General features: G+C 37.5%; 1 protein-coding gene across 16 annotated transcripts in view; it reads left to right on the plus strand.

Moving 5' to 3' along the window:
- TENM2 (teneurin transmembrane protein 2) overlaps positions 1–19253 on the plus strand; it is a 602430-nt gene that overhangs the window by 526981 nt on the left and 56196 nt on the right. For 11 of the 16 annotated variants that reach the window (XM_052684852.1, XM_052684854.1, XM_052684856.1 and 8 more), the window contains 2 exons: positions 453–653; positions 2077–2289. In XM_052684852.1, the coding sequence (XP_052540812.1) occupies positions 453–653; positions 2077–2289 (414 nt within the window). The remainder of the gene's footprint in view (positions 1–452; positions 654–2076; positions 2290–19253) is intronic. The other 5 variants (XM_052684855.1, XM_052684858.1, XM_052684859.1 and 2 more) reach the window with 1 other exon arrangement.

Here is a 19253-nt window from a genome sequence, read left to right on the forward strand (position 1 = left end):
ATGGCAGTAATAGTAGTACTGATGAATTTACTGCATTTCATTTGTTGGTTGTTGGTTTTGTTTTTTTTTAATTTATTATTCAGAATACTGTTTAACTCATTAGAACTAGAGTGCATTTAAGAAGTAAAGTCCCCATTTAAGGCTTATGTATGGAATCTCACTGTGTGTATGTAGCTTTTATTTTTGAGCCTTTGTGCTTTTTTACCACAGATTTCATGCAGTAAGAGTTTGTTTTTCAGCCACTCCCTATTTCAGAGGGACCCAATGCAAAGCACAGGTTACTTCACACTTCTCTGTTCTCAGACCAGGTACTTATAGGACATGAAGAATCATATTGATTTGTTTTATTTTGCCGCTCTGTCAAGATCTTAAAAGTGTCCATCTACTTTTTTTCCATACATTATATTGTGGGAACTGACCTTTGTGTGCATTCTTTTTGTTTTCTTATTTAGTTGATTGCTTAGATCCAACATGCTCCAATCACGGAGTCTGTGTGAACGGAGAATGTCTCTGCAGCCCAGGCTGGGGTGGAATAAACTGTGAGCTTCCCAGAGCCCAGTGTCCAGACCAGTGCAGTGGGCATGGCACATACCTGTCTGACACCGGCCTGTGTAGCTGTGATCCCAACTGGATGGGTCCTGACTGCTCCGTTGGTAAGAAAACTATTTCCTGCAATTTTGCATCAGTGCTCCTATTCTGGAAAAATGTTAATATTGGAGGCGAATTTGAAATGCAAATAGGAACTGTTCTTAGGAACAGGCTTGGTCCTGTTCTGGACTGTGTTGGAAAGAAGCATGCATACATTTTAGATTATTTTTTGTGACATCCCTAATTTGGGACTGACAGCTCGGGGTGGGGGTGTAGGTTAGGAGCCCATATTTCCTTCAGATACTGACTTCCTTCTGAACTGAGAAAGTTACTTAACTGCTTCATATCTCTTTCCTCACTTTGACTGAAAACTTCCATTGCAGAGATTCACAGATATGTCCATAATATTTGAAAATAGTCTATTTTTGGTGCTTGTTTTATGGCACATCACAATGCTACCCACTTACGAAAAATATCACAAAACAGCAAGATCCCCTAAATATGGGGTATTTTTCAATTTTCAGTTGTACACTGAATATTTAAGCAATTAGTTTTAGGGCAAAAGGCACTCTAAAAAGCAAGAACAGAAGTGTAAGCTGAAAAATTCATCCTCTTCAATGCTTCAGTTGACTGAATATTGTAAAAGTGTTTATTCTAACAGAAATAGCTAAGGGGAAAAAAAGAACAGCTTTGACGTGACAGCAAATGTTCTATTTGTGGCAAAAAATACTTGGAGTTTTGCATTTATATTGTGAGCTAATTCTTGAGGTGCAATTGTCTCTCAAAGTAATATTTACAGCTTTCACATTTATTCAGTTATTTCTTAAAATTAATGACTCAGAATACCCCACCAGTGAAATGAGGATCGAGATATCTTTTTTCTGCTTCATGCATTAGCAGCAGCCAGCAAAATTCATGAATGAGAATTTAAACTGTCAATTTCTTTGATGATGCGTGAGGCAAAAGACCCTCTGCTTTTCTGTGACTGCTGGCAGAGGGCAAGAGAATTTAGGAGCACGGTACTGTGTGTCCCACCACTATTAGCAATAGGATTCCAAATCTGTCACTTGCAAGTATGTTTTCCAGTCACTCCGAGAGTCTCTGTGACCCTGAATTGTGACCATTCTGTGCTGAATGTGTTGTGGGTGAGTTTCAGTCTCGTTCTTAATAAACAAATGTGTTAAAATCGGCGCAGGTTCAGGTTTGAGTAAAGCAGATCCATGTTCCCCCTTCTGCCATACTGAAAGGCATTGAGGACATTCTCTGCATTGGAATGGAGGACACAGCTCAACCATGATCTGTCCAGAATACAGTAGCAGATTTTTGTAATCATTTTCTGAACTTCACAAAGTTAAATGCTTAACGCTGGTTTTGATCCCCACGAGAAGAGGCCTGCTTTCAGCAAAAGGGTGCCTGTTCTGCTCAACTGCTGACTTAGGTTGCCTCTGACATAAGCCAGCTATAACCTGTATTCTTTTTTTCTCCTAGAAGTGTGCTCTGTAGACTGTGGCACCCATGGGGTGTGCATTGGCGGAGCATGTCGCTGTGAAGAAGGGTGGACAGGAGTGGCGTGTGACCAGCGTGTGTGTCATCCCCGTTGTACAGAGCACGGAACTTGTAAAGATGGGAAATGTGAATGCAGAGAGGGCTGGAATGGGGAGCACTGCACCATTGGTAGGCAAACGACAGGCACCGAAACAGGCACATATTGCTTTCTTTTCATAAATCGTAGAGACATAGTTACTGTGGTGTACTGTGATAGGCTGTTCCTTTAAGGACCCTAACGCTTTCCAATATTATCTTGGGCTCCAAATGTGTTGGGCGAAATGCAGATGAGCATTAGAAGCATTGAAAATAAATAACAAGCTGGTTTGGGGGGAAAAAAATCCACAGCAAACGAACATTAGTAAGTAAAGATGTAACAAATGGTCCATCACAGTGTCCTTTGAGCCAAGCTTTTCAAACTTAACTAAACATTCCTTTGTGTGAATGGCATCTTTTTTAATTTCCTGGTCTGATGCATCAGTGCCTTCCTGCTATTATACATCACATCTGAAACACACCACCACCATCTCCACACAGAGCAGGGGTCAAGTGGTGGAGGAATAAGTGCTCCTGGTGCTGCAGAAATAGCTCCCTAGCATTTCCCTGTGTTGTGCTGTGACAGTGGGCATGGTGTTTGCATATAGACAATCACAGCATGGGAGGGCCTGACAAGTAGTGCAGCATGCTGCTGTACCCTTTCCTAATAGTGTGTTGCTCAGCGCAGTGTTGGCACCATGCAGAGTGCTGTGACTAACACGATTGCATCTCAGCTGTGATGTGTCAGCCTGGGAAGTTCAAAAAGGTTATACTTACACAAAGTAATGATGTGCTATCCCTTCAATTACAGCACTTGAAATCTTATTTTGAAGAGCAATTAATTGTTCCTAAATGATGTTCTTTATTTTGTCCCTACGAGCAGTCAGGCGGGGTATTTGGACAATATTATCAAATTACTGGAGGGGTGGGGGGGGAAGGAAAAAAATGTTATTTTCCCTGTATTGTAGTTGAAAATTGGAAGATCTAAGTGGTCAAATCTTGTTTGAGAACTATAAGCAAAATTATATGGAGTAAGAGTTTCCAAATACGAACTGGAACTGTGTGAGTTTCAGGCAAGTGTATTTTTCTCAAAAAAAGTTACAGAGAACAGTGAGGTGTACCTTAAATAAAAACACATGGTGAGTCAAGAAGCAAGATCTTCTTGAAGTGATGAATTTACCAGGGAAAAGGAGTAGGTCAATTGAGATTTTCATGGCAAAAAGGGACCCTAATGGGACAGTCCTATTACAAGTGAATTGCTATTTCTTTAATTAAAAGTATGGTGAGATTATTGCATCCCTCAAGCTGTTTTTCTTTTCCATTCCCCTCTGATTTCTCCTTGAATATACAAACCATTTCAGATGCATACATGAGTTGGAAAGTAAAAGAATATGCTTATTGGTAAAACAAAATCATATTTTTAGGGCATATCTCTGACTTTGTGGTGCTGCATGCTTCCACCGCACTACAGCAATATGATTAAAGTCAAAGCTTTTGTGATTGAACACTTTATCACCAGCAAAGATGCAGAGTGTTTATTCACAACTGCTTCCTGACTTCCATCGTGTCAACATCTCTCTGCTAGATTAATCCAGGCGTTTTGTTTTAATATTGAGTACAAAATGCCTACTTTATAAATATTTTTGCATTAAGTTGTGTAATAATTGCTTATTCTAAAAGTTGCTTCTTTGCCCTTTTTTTTTTTTTTTCAATAATTTTTTAGAATCATGCCTGTTCAGAGATAATTAGTGTATTTCAAGTCTTCATTACTGTGCACACAAAAAGATGCCTTGTACTGATATTGTAAAAGAATTTGAAAAATTACAAGCTGGACAAGTGAATCCTGAAGTGAGATTTTTCGTTTAATTTTCAAAGCTGTGAAATAAATATTTTCCCTATTGCTTTTCTTTTGAGAGGAAGGCCAACACTGGTGAAGTGGTTAAAGTAAGTAAGTGTAAGCTCTTTTTGTTTGGTATGTATCAGAAAATTTCTTTTAAATTTAATGTTGGTCTGCCTGCAGTAAAGATTAGACTTTGGGCAAAAAAAATAAAATAAAATTAGGTTTGCCCTTCCATTTATCATACATTTAAATTTGTGCAGTCATAAGCTGTGTGCTACATGTGGACAGATAGATGTTGTGAGGAGGCTGTATTAATGAGACATTCCCTGACTGTCAGACCATTGACAAAAGCAACAAAGCGTGATGCCAGAAATGGAAGTCAGCTGAGGAAAGCATCACAGCTTTATCCCATCAGTTTGTTTTCTCTGCTTTGCTTTTAACACAGAGGCTCGTTATAGGGGGCTCAAAAGGAGAGAGTGTGGAAGGTAAGGGTGATAAAACTAAGCTTTGTCAGTGATTGTAAAGAAAACACTAGGAGTTACCACTGGACAATTGGTCCTTGGAGAATAGATTGGTCCTGGGAGCCAAGAATGAATTGCTCGGAGTACTTTAAACGTTTGTGTGAATAGCTAAAACATACTTAAATTTTACAGGAACTCATTCTAACTTAGTGCGCTCCCTTTATGGGTTAAGCTTTCAATTGAAATGTTGAGATCAGAATTACTAGCTAGGGAATGTCTGCCTTAAACAATTATATTCAGGAATGTTAATTAATGGTTTTTTAATTCAGAGCCATTCCCTTAGTCCTGTCTGGAAGGTACCTTGGAAACCCCACAAGTCTGTCTGTCCAAAGAGGAAGAAAGGCCAGGCCAGGTGCAGAAGGCATAGGAGCAAAGGCTGAATTCTTTCCCTTCCTTCTGCACAGCTTCAGTTCTTTAATAGCTGTGTTCAGTCTCTCTAGGAACTTCACGATACGCACTCCCTACACAGTCTTCAAGCAGAAAACTGGGATTCCTGCAGGAGAGTTTATTTGGTCTGAACGTTCACATATTGCTAGACCCAGTCTGAAATCCTTTCAAGTCAGGAGAAAAGCCTGCTTTGATTTTAGTGGCTTAAGCCAAGTCTGCTCTGGATAAATCAGTCTACTTTGTGAGGAAAAAGAAGTTTCTATCTGTAAACCAAACTTTCTTTTATTTTCTTCGTGTTTCTTCAGCAGTTTCTCATTCTATATCTCCATCACAGTGGAAAAGAAATCATTATTGCAACCTGCAGGTATCAAAGTTTGTCAGGTTATTTTGTTCTATCTAATACACAGTCAGTCTTTTCGAAACAGTCCACTATATGTGTATGCTTTGGCTTTTCAGCATTGAGTATCTAAGCTCATATTCCTTCTCATGAGCTTTAAACAAGAATGTGGTTTGTCTCCGCATTAGCTGCATTATAGGAAAGAAATGTCTGCAGTGTCAGCTCACTGGTAACAAGCTGTGCAAGGCAGCCTTCACCTTTGTGTATCAATGGAGTTATATATAGAAACCAGTCAGCACAAATTCCATGTCACACAGAGTTTGAAGAATCCATATCCAAATAATATAAAAATGAAAGGATTGGTGCCTGGTCTTACTGAAGTGCTGGCTGGAGCAGAGTAGAACTGTGCTCCAGACACTTCATTTCACTTGGCTACTTCAGTTAGGAAGAAAAATTGCTTACTGGGGTGATGATAAAGAAAATGAATCTTTCCCAAGTGCAAAAATAGACCTGTCAGGATATCTTTATTAAGTGATTACTATTCAGTGATTGCAATTATGGAGGAAGTTATAACTAAATAATAGAGGTAATCTAGATGAGGAAAAGATTATTGGAAAACCACTAACAAAGCAAAAGCCTAAGATACAGCAGTTGCTAAATCTTGAACCAATTTCATGCCAGAATTTTAAGATGAAAGATTTATCTTTTCCTTGAAGCATCTGTGTGTTGCTGAAGCATGCTGTTATGAAACCGTTCTGTTACTTTCACTGAAAATAGTACTTGAATGTGTAAAACTATTGTTTTTACTCTACTGTGAGGGTGTTCTCTATGTAAACTGCCAGAACTGTAGACTGAGAACAATGTGATACATAAGGAGATCTTGAGAAGCAGACAACAATATCATTTTTAAAGTGTAATTTTATCTGTAATTCATATCCCTGCAGCATGAAATACATCTGCTATTAAGTGATTCGTAAAAATCTTACTGTGAGACCAGAGAAACCAGGATTTCATCCTGAATATTTGTAAGTAAAATTTAAAAGACTGCAAACACGTTTTATCTTAAAAGGTGAGCTCTCTCATTGGAAGTCAATACAGGAGATTTTATCAGGGCAGCCTGCCATATTCCCAAGCCTCTTTCTCTCCTCCTCACATCTTGCAGTAAGTGTAAAGTAAGCATTCCTGCTTTCAGACAGGAAGTTGAGGGAAGATTGGAGTAAAGGATACTCGATAGTAAAGATACTCTGCTGCAAGTTAAAATCAAGATAATTCTTATCTTTTCTGTTCTTCTATTTTCAATGCAAACAAGCTGTGACCCCTCTGTCAGCCCTAGCAGCTGAGCTTCCAGTGCCTACCTGAAGGCAAAACACAAGGCTGGACTAAACTAGCACTGGTAATGTGTGCATCTCTGCAGATTTTGTCTCCTTGCCTTGGTACTGTTTTTCAGGATCTAAGTCTGGAGGTGAAGATCTGCCAGTCTCTTTCTCCCACTGAGTTCTTGGCCTCTACACTGACAGTGTCAATGGCAGAAATTGTTCCTTGGCCAATAAAGAATTCAGAGATCTCTATTAGCACTGTACCTTATCTTGTAGATTTACAGGGCCTTTAATAAAGAAGGATTTGAAGGAACTGGGATCCTCTAAACTACATGGTGAAAAGTAACATAAAACCTTCAGATTCATGGAAAAGTGCAGGGAAAAGAAAAAGAAGACTCTGTCTGGGGTGATTGATAAGAAGTTTAAGTTACAAATTGGGAGATTTGTATTCAGTAATAGGAAAATATTGTTACAGAAAATGAAAAACTAAGCAAGTTGTGGAATTGCTTCAGTGGAGCTTTTAGCAACAATTTAGACAAATGTCTATCAAAAATAGCATGGAGATAATTCATCCTGCTATGGGGCAGAAAGCCAACCAGAAAATCATAGAACTATATGAGATCCCTTCCAGTGTGATTTTAAATGATAGTATGAAGTGGAGTGTTGGAGCTTAAAAGGAAGCATTCCTTTTAAATATCTTATTTTATAATGGTCCAAGTTAAAATTTGTACTTTCATCCCCTCTAAGAACTTGTAAAAGTAGATTTCAATCATTTATCCAGCCAAGGTGGCTATTTGCAGAATACTGGGCTGACAAGTTATGCCGTGAGACATTCTATAACTCCCAAACAAGGAGAAAATTAACCCCAAGTGGGCAAACAAAAACCCCCTGCCTTTGGAGTACCAAAACTCACCAAACTGAATATTGGATGGATGGATAGCATCACCTCTCTGCTTTACGAAGGCAAAAAAATGTTTCCTCAGTAGTTTCGGAATAGCCATGCACTTTCTAGCTTTTAGACATGTTTACATTTTTTTGGAGGCACAGAAGAATACCACATACAGGGTGGAAGCATTTAGACTTTTACCTTATCACGGAGTCAATAATTGATAGAGAAATTAATAATGGAGCATTATCTTTGGTTATAGCAGGATATTTTTGTCCCATGGTAATATTCCTTGTGTCAAAGATTTTTTCTTCTCCTGATTTTTCTCGTAATTATAATGGTAATGATTCAAAGATGAAGCGATTTTCAGAAGAGATGGAAAGCGTGTGGGAGGAGACAGTGGAAAGCCATTGGATCTGACAAAGAGCAATTTAGGAGTTAGATATATTAGACTTCAATGCAGTTCTGACTTAAAATTTATCTATACCACTTCATAACTTATCAAGGTTTAAAAAGCTCTGACAAAGACGAGAGATTTCGTTTGCATGGTCTGTAGAGTGAAGAGCACATTTTTTTCACTTTATTTGGAAAATGAATAGCACATATGGGTCATGAGCACCTTTCATGGTGGATGATACAAAAATGTACTGGTAATATTTATGATGACATGACCAGAAAAGACAGGGACGATGACTGTTTCCATATACATATGAATTCGGGTTCATCATCAACAGTCCTTCTGTTGTCTTTACACCTGATTTCTTAGTAACCATGTCTTTGATGCAGTCCTTAGGAATGTGATGTCAAGATTTCTTTTGGAGTATCATAGGATGGGTTCCTCCCATGCATTTCTTCAGCAAAACAGAACAGTCACAGATATTGCATAAATTAATCTCAGATATTCTCAATGATTTCTGTTCTCGGCACACAATTTGCATTTAAATTTGTCATGCAAGTATAGAGAGACTCAGTGTGAGAGGGGGATGTTCCACTAATAGACTGACATTTTTGTACTTTGACTTGAAAACAGTACTTTTTAGTTAGGTTTCAAGGTGGTATTTAATATTGTTATTCTTTTGAAATCTTTGTATGGACTTTCACACCTAATTCCTCCAAAGAAAGTATCCACTTCAGAAAGAGTTTACAGCAGAGAGACTCATATTCTTATAGTAACGAAGATATATTTCACTACTGCAAACTAACTTCACAGCTGTAGCTTTAGCTGATGCTCCTGATCCATTTATGATCACAGATGTGTATAACATAGTGCTACATAGACTTGTAGGTCAGATTTGTGATTTTTAGAGAATCATGTTCACCTGTGTCACATCATATCACGTTACATTGCAGCCCAAAATGAACAAATGAGTTAGGTGGTATTGTAGTCCAACATCACTGTGCTTCAGCAAAGGTTCAGGTGCCCTATGAATAATCAGCTAGGAATTTGTTCCTTGGAAGGGTGATGCTTTCAGTAATTTCCAACTACACTTGCTGTTGTTATTTTTGTAAATGTCATCTTTTACCTCACCTCCAAAACTTGCGAATGATATCTCTGGATGGTAGTCCCCAAACTACCTGCTCTGTAAATAACAGCTCTTATTTGAGAGCTCAGCATATTTTCTTTTCTGATTTGTTACTTTCTAAAGTCCTTTCCTGGTAACTTACCTGTACTTTGCTACTTTTGTCTATCAGGCCTGAGAGAACTTCCTGAGCAATTTACGTAGCACTAAAATATCCAGAACTACCGTGTGTATCCTCTTACTTTTTTGTAGCCAGGGGCAATAGACTATTTCCTTCCAGATACATATAATCAGCTCTGTAGAGATTTGCATACAGTGAGAATGGTTTGACTTTTAAAGACTTCAGAAACCGAGTTCATTTCCATTTACAGGATTTACACAGGGCAAGTAGGGATATTTTTTTGACCAGGAGACAAGATTATTCACCAGGAAGAAGTTTCCTGTTAGCATTCTTTGCTGAGAGCTTCCTATGAATGATTGAAATATGCCACAGTGCAGCAACAGAACATTTGAGCAGCTTTTTTCTTTCCCTTTATATAGGATATATGCAGAACATGACCTTACTTCTCCCCTTTCTAGCCCAAAAACTGTAATGAGTGTGTTTTCAGCAAGGCTTCCTGCATTTTGTCTGCTACTTCAAAGATGCACCCAGCAGATCTCGGTGAATAGTTTTCAAAACTGAAATCACATTTCTTTCTCCTTTTGGAGAGGCTTCTACATGAGCTATACTGATTTTCTGGCCAATTCTTGAACTCTTAAAAGACTACAAAAAGGTAGGGAGGGCAATCAATCAAGCTGCTGATCTAACTTTTCAAAGGGCAAAGCTGATTTTGCTGTTCATAGACGTATTCACAGCATCAGGCAATCTTTTCTTGTTCCAGAGATAATGTTTTCTGTGTTATTTTGTACCCTGCGGTGTCAAGCACAGCTTCAACGAGTGAGTGAATAACACGGTATTGCTGGATACAAAACAACAAAGGCAGGAATGCTTGTGAGAGGTCAGCGAAATAGAGATACAACAGTAGTGCCAGATCTTGAGAAATATGGATGTATTTATACGCAGATATAATATTTACTAAGAAACAAACAGAAAAGAGAGAACAATATCTGTCCATTCTTTTGAGGACTGCTGTTAGTGTTCCTATTAAAGATATCTTTTCCATAATTATGTTTATTCTCGCTTGTACATCCTCAAGATATAATTACAGTATTTTTAGTATCAGTTTCATACAGTCTTTTATATTTGAAGATGCAGTTAAGGACAAATGTGTTTTATCTGCCTCCAGCAACCTCTGCAGAATAAGCATTCAGACATAAGCTTTTACATTTTCAGCTTCTTGAGAATTTTGTTTCTGATTCCTACCTTAGCATCGTATTAACAGGATGATGGCAGGAGAAGTTAGGTTTGCCTTATTAAGGTATTTGATGTTATTGAATGTCTCCAGTTAATAATTTTAGTTTAATATTGTATTAAAAGTACTGGTGTCAGGAAGGAAAAAGCATCTCTGAAGTGTCAGCTCAGGATTTTGCTGTGTGATCTGTTCAGGGCTTTGGGGAAAAAAATGAGCTACTGAAAGCTTTTTCTTTATCATCAGCTATGTTTTGTGTGGTATAACTACTCATTGAGGATAAAGTAGAAACTAATGTTGAATACTGATACATCCTTCTTGCAGTGCTTTCAGTAAGAGCATTTACTATTTTTAAAACAATCTTAAGAACCACATTGGGGGAACTTGTTCATGGTGCTGGCTGTGAGGCAGTCTGTGTCCTGAACCATTCATACTGAATGAAGTTTTTACAAAGGTATTCAGCTCTTTTCTCTCATTCTCTCTATCACTATTCTGACCTGCTTATGAAATTCTTATTAGAGTAAGCTCACGTTATGGAAGTATTTCTTGCAAGTAGCCTCAGCCTGTTGCATTTTTGGTACATTTTTTCAAGACGTATAAGCAGAAGGAATGTTTTATGTCAAAAAGAAATAATCATGTAATGGAGTGTATTTCACTTCCCAAAGAAAACACAATTATGTATGTAACTGAACTGTAAGAGAGAAATCCAGACTTAAGCGTTCTTGAAAGTCTTTGGGCTGGAGCTTGGTGGTCAGTGTTCACATCTGGATGTTGAAAATGGGAATAGTTGGTGTAGTGCTAAGGTCATTATTATTTGAGGTGTAGCTGCCATCGAATCTTAATTATGAGTTTGGGTTTCTACAACTTCTAGCACATATCACTGTAGTGTTTTCAGTGATACAGTATTGACTGACATATAGCTGTCGATATCCTTCTGTCAGTTGTATTCAGAACACATCCACGCTGTGACAAAGACAAAGCAACATTGGTGGCTAATTAGTCCTTATTCTAGCAGCAGTTCAACACCATGTTACTAAAATCCCAGGAAAAGTGGAACATGAGAAATTGAGGTTACTATATTTATCCTGTTTCTCTCTTCAGTCAATAACAGGATTAGAGCAGAGAGGATCCATTGTCCCACTATTTCCTTGAAGATTTTCAGATAGAGCTGACCCATAGCAATGGCAGCTACATAGTAGATTTCAGTAATTCAGTCCAAGCAAGTTCTTCTCTTAACCAGTTAAGTACTTCTCGTGGAAAAGCAGCACCTTTTCTTTCAGTGTGACATGGATTGTAACATTATTTACTCCAATTCTTAAAAAAACTTTAAAGGTGGTTTAGTTTCTGCCTTACAACAGTCTGCCATTTCTATGACCCATGACCAATATCTAACACCTAGGATTCATTCTTGTGTTTTCTCACTGGTTATTGGGAACATGCAATGAATTCTGGATATTCAGAGTGTAAAGCAGGTTGCAGGTTCTTCGTTCTCTCAAAATCTCATTCTCTTTCCTTGCATAATGGCATCTAAGTGCTACTCAACTAATTAATATTTTATCTGTTGAAGGATGCCTTTAAAGGGCTGTGTTTATTACATAGGGAGCCATAATTTGGAAAAGCAGCCAATCGACGTCAGACTGCTTTTCCTAGTCCCACTGTATTTTTAGTTGCTATTCAGTTTTTAACAGTCCAGTGCAGAGTAGGTGGATCAACTCAGCATCAATAGACTGTGACAAGCTTTCAGAATGTTTTAAAGATATCGTGCAAAATAGCTGCAGGGAAAGGTTTAAGTATTTCTGCCTCTGTGTTTTTGTGTGACTGGTGTAGGCTGAGAGCCACATAACCTGATAGTTCATCTTTCATCTAATTAAAAATTATAGACACTCTTAACATTTTAATATATTTTTACCAAAATCAATGTGGAGTAAAGATTAAAGTTTTCATTCTGATTAATTATGCAGATGAGATTTTTTTTTTTTAGGTAGATGTTAAAAGAATTTAGTTATTCCTGAGCGTGACAAGTGAGTAAGATTCATAATGCGTCCAGCCAAAGGATGTTTTAATTTGCCTCCAGTTAGTTTTTCAGAGAATTGAACGTCTGAGCCAAAGAACCAAAGTGCTTCAAGATGCAGTCCCTGTAGTACAACTAGTAGAACTAGTATTGGTAATTGGTGTGTTATCTGAGAAATCAATACCGTGTTGTAATCATGATTAAAAACCAGTGTTGTTTATTAAAAAGTAAACCATTTTGTACTGAAAAATAGTATTGACTTCTGATTTTTGATTGGAAACAGTGCTAAGAGGACAATTATCCGAAAGACCAAAACAGTAAAAAAGATCAATTTAGGGATAGCATGTTTCCCTACTACGCAGTGATTTGTTGGTCATAAAAGCACTACCTCTTCAAATACTGTGATTTTCCAACTGTTAGGAATCAGAACTGATTGCTGAGCTGTTTGTGGAGTGAGTCCCTCAAGAATAGCGCTGAAGTTATTTTTGTAAGTTCAGCATGCACAAACACAAAAAACTAAATGTCACAGAAGATGCTGATCCTCCTAAAGCCAAAGAGACGTTAGTACAGATGAGAGAACCGACTTTTTGTTTTAACCGCTGGGAATATCAGAAAGTAGAACTCCATTCCTGATGTAGCATGGTGCCATCAACTTTTCAGCATGTTTTAAATATGAACTAATCTGACTCTTTATTTTCCATTTAATAAAGCAAATCAAAATATGCCTATGTTGGTTTACAGATTCGTTCTCACTGAAATTAATGAAAGAATTGGCTCTATAGCATATAGTTTAATGACAGAACAGTATGCCTAAAATTAGGCAGTTATAGAAAAAGCAGTTGGATGTCTCTTTCTCTCTCTCTGTTCCCTATTTTCTCATATTTTTAAATTACAGAAATACTTGTTTTTGAACAGGAAAAGTATTACTGAAAGCAAGAAGCAATGGGTCTTTATTTGCAGGTGAAGGAAGAAAGCAAAATATGTTCCCATTTTAACAGCTCCTGATAATTGTATTTCTGACACATACATCTGTATTTGAGTGCACTGCTAACAATGCAGGAAAAATAAGGATAATGTGGTTTCTTTCAAAAAAAATTAAAAAATGCCTTAGACTTAAGGCAGAAAACCATTGCATAGGAGTTTGTTAGGAATATGAAATGGTGGTTGCAACATAGTTAATAGATAGCTGAGTCTGGGGGCAGGAAAGTATAGTGGCACAGGTTTTTAGATCCAGTGCACCTTTTCGTTGGTTTATTTGGATTGTAGGGATAAAATTATTTTGTTGATGGTTTTGTTACCATCTCTCCTGGATCGTTATTAGTTGATTGTTTATCGTAAAGCCGATCATTGTGTCCTTGCATATTTGAGCCTTTTTTTTTCTGAAGTAAGTCAGAAATATGGATTTAGAATGAAGAAAACCTTCCGTATTTAGAGAATGGTTTGTCAGAGTCAAGGTCACTTTGCAAAGGTTGAGAGGGCAGTGTTTGCTTAAAGGAAATACGAAGTGATTGCTGTACTAGAGAAAATATTAATCTTGTTTCAATAGCTCTGCATTACTTCTGAATTACTCCTCTAGAGAGATGATTATGAGCCAGAAGCCAAGAGAAGATATATGCTGTTATACTACTGTGCGTGTAGCTAGAAGGTTGAAGGGGAAATAAGAACCCCAGCAAAATCTATGCTGATGAGTAATCAGTTTGGAGTTGCAGCTCTCCTTAATTCAAATCCATAGAGGCCTGTAGAGATTATCAGTTCTGTGATTTCTCATTGGAATCCTTTGTTAAATAATTTTATAATTGCTTTGTTTGTTTACATGCTGAAGAAAAAGGTGAATTAAAATTGATCAAGCTCACCCTTAATTTCAAATAATAGTTCATATCTTGTACCATAAGTCTTGAATACATATGAAGTACCAAATTGACTCCTGACTTCTCTGCTTCACAAAATTTTACTAAAATGAAATGGAGGCACTCCTTATTGAACCTGATGGTTTCCCTTTTTCTTTTAATCTGACAGTCTGCTGTGCACAGATCATTTGTTATGTAAGTCTGTCTTTCATCACCAGTATTCATATTTCTAGTTACCTTGCAATTCTTACTAGCACATGGAAACTTTCAAGTTTAAGATGGTTTGTGAAGGGAAATGTTTATTCCAAAAAATTGAGGTAATTTAAAATACTTGTCTCTATTTGAGACTGCATCTGTTTATACAACTTGTGTAATCACAGGCTCCTCTACAATCATAAGGATTTTTTTCAGCACTTCAGAGATAAAGCACTGAATTTTTGAAATATTCTAGCAGGATGTACGCAGAGTATCTGATTCCTTGGACCGAATTTTCCTATTGAGATTAAATGGAAGCCTCCTTACAAGTTGTTTGCATAAAATATGCCAATAGACTTTAATTATTTTTTTTCTATATTTTAGTGCTTTAGATAGAGATGTTATAAAATGTGAGGAAAGATGTTGTTCAGATGTGAACAAGTAACAGCAAACCAAAAAGAATGAAGTTGGCTCTTTTCAGCGTTGTTCCTATGTTTGTAGTCCTGTGACTAAAACTTACAGATATGTTTCCCAGGACTACCACTACTGGGTCCTAACTTGAACAAAGTGCTTCCATTTCCTGTTAGGAAATAAGAAAATGTGGCAACTTGTTTTATTCAGAATGAAAAGCAGGTAGACCTAACTGGAAAATGCACTAAAATATCTTCAGCTTTCTATGCTGTGCATTGATGAGAAAGGCAGTCCTATGTCATTAAGGTGCGCAATAGTTTTTCCAGTCAGTGAAATCCAGCTTAGGAAGGATTTTTGGGAAAGGTTCCTAACCACTTACAGGAGTTATTACAGTAAATTGGATAGGCACTATGCCTGATTAAACATATTCCCATGTATGTATTTACTTTGAAACCTAAAGCTGTTCCAAAGTTCACTTTGCTTGATGAAGCAAATTGTAGAGATCTCGTAAAGTCGATAGCGTCAAACTGCATCCATCCTCAGGTTTGATGGATTTGAAGGCCCTCAGAGACCTTCAGCTGAAGTTTTGTGTCATAAGGTGTTCTTTTGTTAGCTGATCATGAGTGATACAGTGAAGATTACAAACTGCAAGTCCTCTGCAGTTGGAGTTGGGACACGGCTTCTCACTTTGTGCTCCTGAGCTGCTGAAACGCTGCTGTGCAGTGACAAAGCTGCTGCGTGCTGCTTGGTTTCACAGCCCTGAACAAATGACTGTTGTGTAAAGAAAAGCCTAATTGATATATGTTTCTAATGTTCTGCAACCTTTATAGTGGGTAATACTTCAACTGTGAGAAAGACATGGAAAAAGGTACTATACCCAATTGAAATTCCTGGAAACAGGCCGAGAACAGTAGCATAAGTTACTGTTTTGTTTGTACTCTGATGGTAAATAGCCTTCGGAACAAACTCACACTGTGGTAATTTTCTCTTCAGCTTTTCTTAGATAATTAATAATATGAACAGAAGATGGAAAAATTCAATTTCCTTGATATATATTTATTGCATCCTGAGATACTGCTCACACGAGCTGTTAGGACACAGAATGCTTTCAGCGTTGCAAAGAAGGAACAAATTGCACAAAACTCTAGCAAATTGTCCTTTAGGAGTTCATTGTATGGATCTAAGATATTTTTTTTACTTGTGTTATTGGAATTCCTAGTTCATTTCTTATTTTTTATCGTGTTAAGTCCTCTTTTCCTGTTTCTTGTTTTGTCTTGTTTTTCTGTCTAATGCAAACATCATGACAATGTACTGTTTTTCATCTCCAGGTCACTCAGTTACTCATCCGTAGAGAAGGGTCCTAGCAAATAGGCCCAATGTAACCAAAAGCATCCTGCCTATCTCAGTGTTTTAAGTCGTGTCAAATGTAGGTGCAGGGCAACAGAAGCCCTGTTGGTGCTTCTGAGGAAGAGAAACAGAGAAGTGGAACCAACAGAAGAATGGAAAATGAAATGCTCCATTTGTAAGCAGAAAGGCTTAAGAATTTGTTCAGAATTAAGGTCTGTACCAGTGAGGCTACAGGAGGAACAGAGCTATTGGTTGCCTGATAGGAAATATTTTTAATATAAAGCAAGCATTGCCTAAAGAGTCCTTCCACGTTAACATTGCTCCTAAATAAGGATGAAATGCGGTGGGCATTTTTTAGGGGTGAAATGGTGAAGACAACTCCCCTAGCAGATAGATCAGAATCATCTTTTCAGATGTATTTAAATATTATGGCATCTGGCTACGTGTGGAAGATTGTTCTTCACCATGTAGGCAGGTAAAAAAGGAAAAGAAAAAATGTTCATCTGAAAACATTCTTATTTCTTTAGCTTTTTTTAGTTACTTGTGTATTTGGTACATACAAAATTGGGAAACTGAATGATATTATTCATGAGGCTTATATAAAAGATGCAGAATGGATACCTAGGACTTCAGAATTAGATATGTTTATAAAATACATTTTATGTATTGAAACATTCATCTGCTATCCTGATCTGCCAAAACAACTCAGCATGCACAAACACATAACTCAGAACGTGTTGTTCATGTATTTTAATTTGTTTTACATATGTTACCTTCATTAGAGTATTGCATCTGTGTGCTGCATGCTTATTTCAATCCTTTATATTTGTGCATATTTGAACCCCATATATTCCATCTCTAATAATAATATGAGGTACATTTTCTTTAATATTCAAATATCCATTAATTTTTGTCACTTAATTGTACTGTGAGAAGTGCACAGTGTATGTTGCCAAAGCTTTGTCCATTCTGAACTACTCCAGATTGCTTCTTGAAAAATTCTCTTTTTTTCAGCACTTCCTTTTGACTTTCCTTTGGGACAACTGAAATGTTTGGAGTCTGTAGTCCAAAACCATGCAGTATGGTGCTGTCTGTTGGAATCCATGCAATTAATACTTCAGAAAGATCAGCTCAAATTATAACACATTTGTCAATATAGTTCTTTCCATCTTGTAGGGATTCCAGAATTCTATACTAAACTAAGGGATAGCTGCTTGTAGAGCATACTAATCTTTGAGTAGTAATGAAGGAAAATGTGTACTTATACTAAGGCTCATATTTGATCCTCTGACAGAGACAACCTGCACATTCATACAGGAACTGCATTTGCATACCTGAAAGTTAATTGCTAAATCATAAATTCTATACAGACATCAATATCTGATGAACAGCAAGTAATTATATTGTAATAATGCCTGAGAAAAAAAAGGCATATGCTGCCCTGAGAATTATGAATAATAAAGCTCTACAGCGGAAAGATTCATAGATAATTCAGGTTGGAAGGAGGTCATCTAGTCCAACCTTTTCCTCAAATGGCACTGTAGGATTAGTTCACATCAGACCTTACCCAGGCCCATAGTTTTTAAGGCAGATAGCCTACAACCTCCTTCACTATCTATTAGCCAGCTGCTGTAGCTAAGCATCTACAGAGGCACGCTGAGCAACGCAAGTAGTTCACAATATCTTTCTCTTACTGTAGTGCCTTTCTTGTGTATGCACATACACGTGCACGTGTACCCTGCCCTCTGCCATGGTTTCGTGGGTTTTCGTCAGTGTTGTACATCATAACATCATGCAGTCCATGTCCAAATGTAAGCAGGATTAGAAACATTCTTGTAAACTACTCTTCAATAGTACTAGTGTGAGAGAAGCAGTTCTGTTTGGTCACCAAGTGCAGGCTGGGCTTACTAGTGCACTTTGGTTCTTTTCTAATCCTCCTCTGTATAGTTGTAAAGCTATTTGTATATTCTGGGTGTTATGGTGAAAGAAATTCAATTTGTATTTGGAGCTGAAAGTGGATATGTGATTTTTCTATATGTAAGTTCTTATATATAAAGTGAATGAATTTATTTCATAATTTTGAGTTGGCAGCTTAAGATCTCTACCTCCTACACAGATAAGATGAGCTTTTGTCAGCTCAGCAGAGCTCTCAACCCCAGTTGCCATCCTTGTACCTTAGGCATATTAAATATCCTGAGCCTACCAGATAAGAAGTAAGGCCTTGAACATGGTTTTAAATTTCTTTAAGAAGCCAGTGGTGAGAGAATTAAAATAGTATTTGATGTGCCTGTTCTTGTCAAGAGGAAATGCTTCAGCATTCAACTAGCTGAATTTAATGTAAGCCCATATATATTGTGTTGCTGAAGTCAAGGCAAGTATAAGGGAGGTAAATTCTTGTTATGAAATGGACTGTTAGAGTCCCTCAGAAGTGATTGATAGCACAGCTCTTACATGTCCTGTGTGTAGAATTTCTGAAGTGTATCAATGTATTCTGAAGTTAATGACTGAACTGAGAACTGTGTCTTCCCTGGAAATGCAAAATTGTGTTAGATCTGAAGTATTAGCTTAGTTTAGTAGGAATGTGTAAAAACATACGGAAACTGAAAAGTTGCTACCAGTGGTACATGGCTAGAATGGTTACATCCAAGATTTTCTTCAATGCTGAATGGTCAGAGTAATGCCAGGCTAATGAAAGGAGATCTCAGCGTCTGAGTAATCCATTGCCATTCAGACAGAAGCACTGCTTATCCGTGACCCTTTCAGGATGCAGGAAGAGCTGAAAAACCACCACAGCATTTTAGAAATGTTTTTTACCACAATCTGTTGTTTTTACCATGCTTGCTAGTCAGTTACCTTACAGGAATAGCTGAAGGCACATCCTTGTCTGAAGAGCTGCCAGTGCAGTAGCTTTTAAGCATTATATTGAGGGCCAAGGTGCAGCAGACTGCTGTGAACACTGAGGCTGTATATTAGCTGATTGAAATCCATATCATTCTTTTGGATTTGTCAGAGTTTTGCCAGTATGGAGCAATTATGTCCTAGCCCTCAGCTCAAACAGTTCAGAAGGATTCAGTCCCTCATAAGATTTAATGGCTACTTTAATTACATGATAGTCTG

This window comes from Tympanuchus pallidicinctus, unplaced genomic scaffold (genome assembly GCF_026119805.1).
Source record: "Tympanuchus pallidicinctus isolate F22 unplaced genomic scaffold, pur_lepc_1.0 scaffold21, whole genome shotgun sequence".
Taxonomy (NCBI): Eukaryota; Metazoa; Chordata; class Aves; order Galliformes; family Phasianidae; genus Tympanuchus; species Tympanuchus pallidicinctus.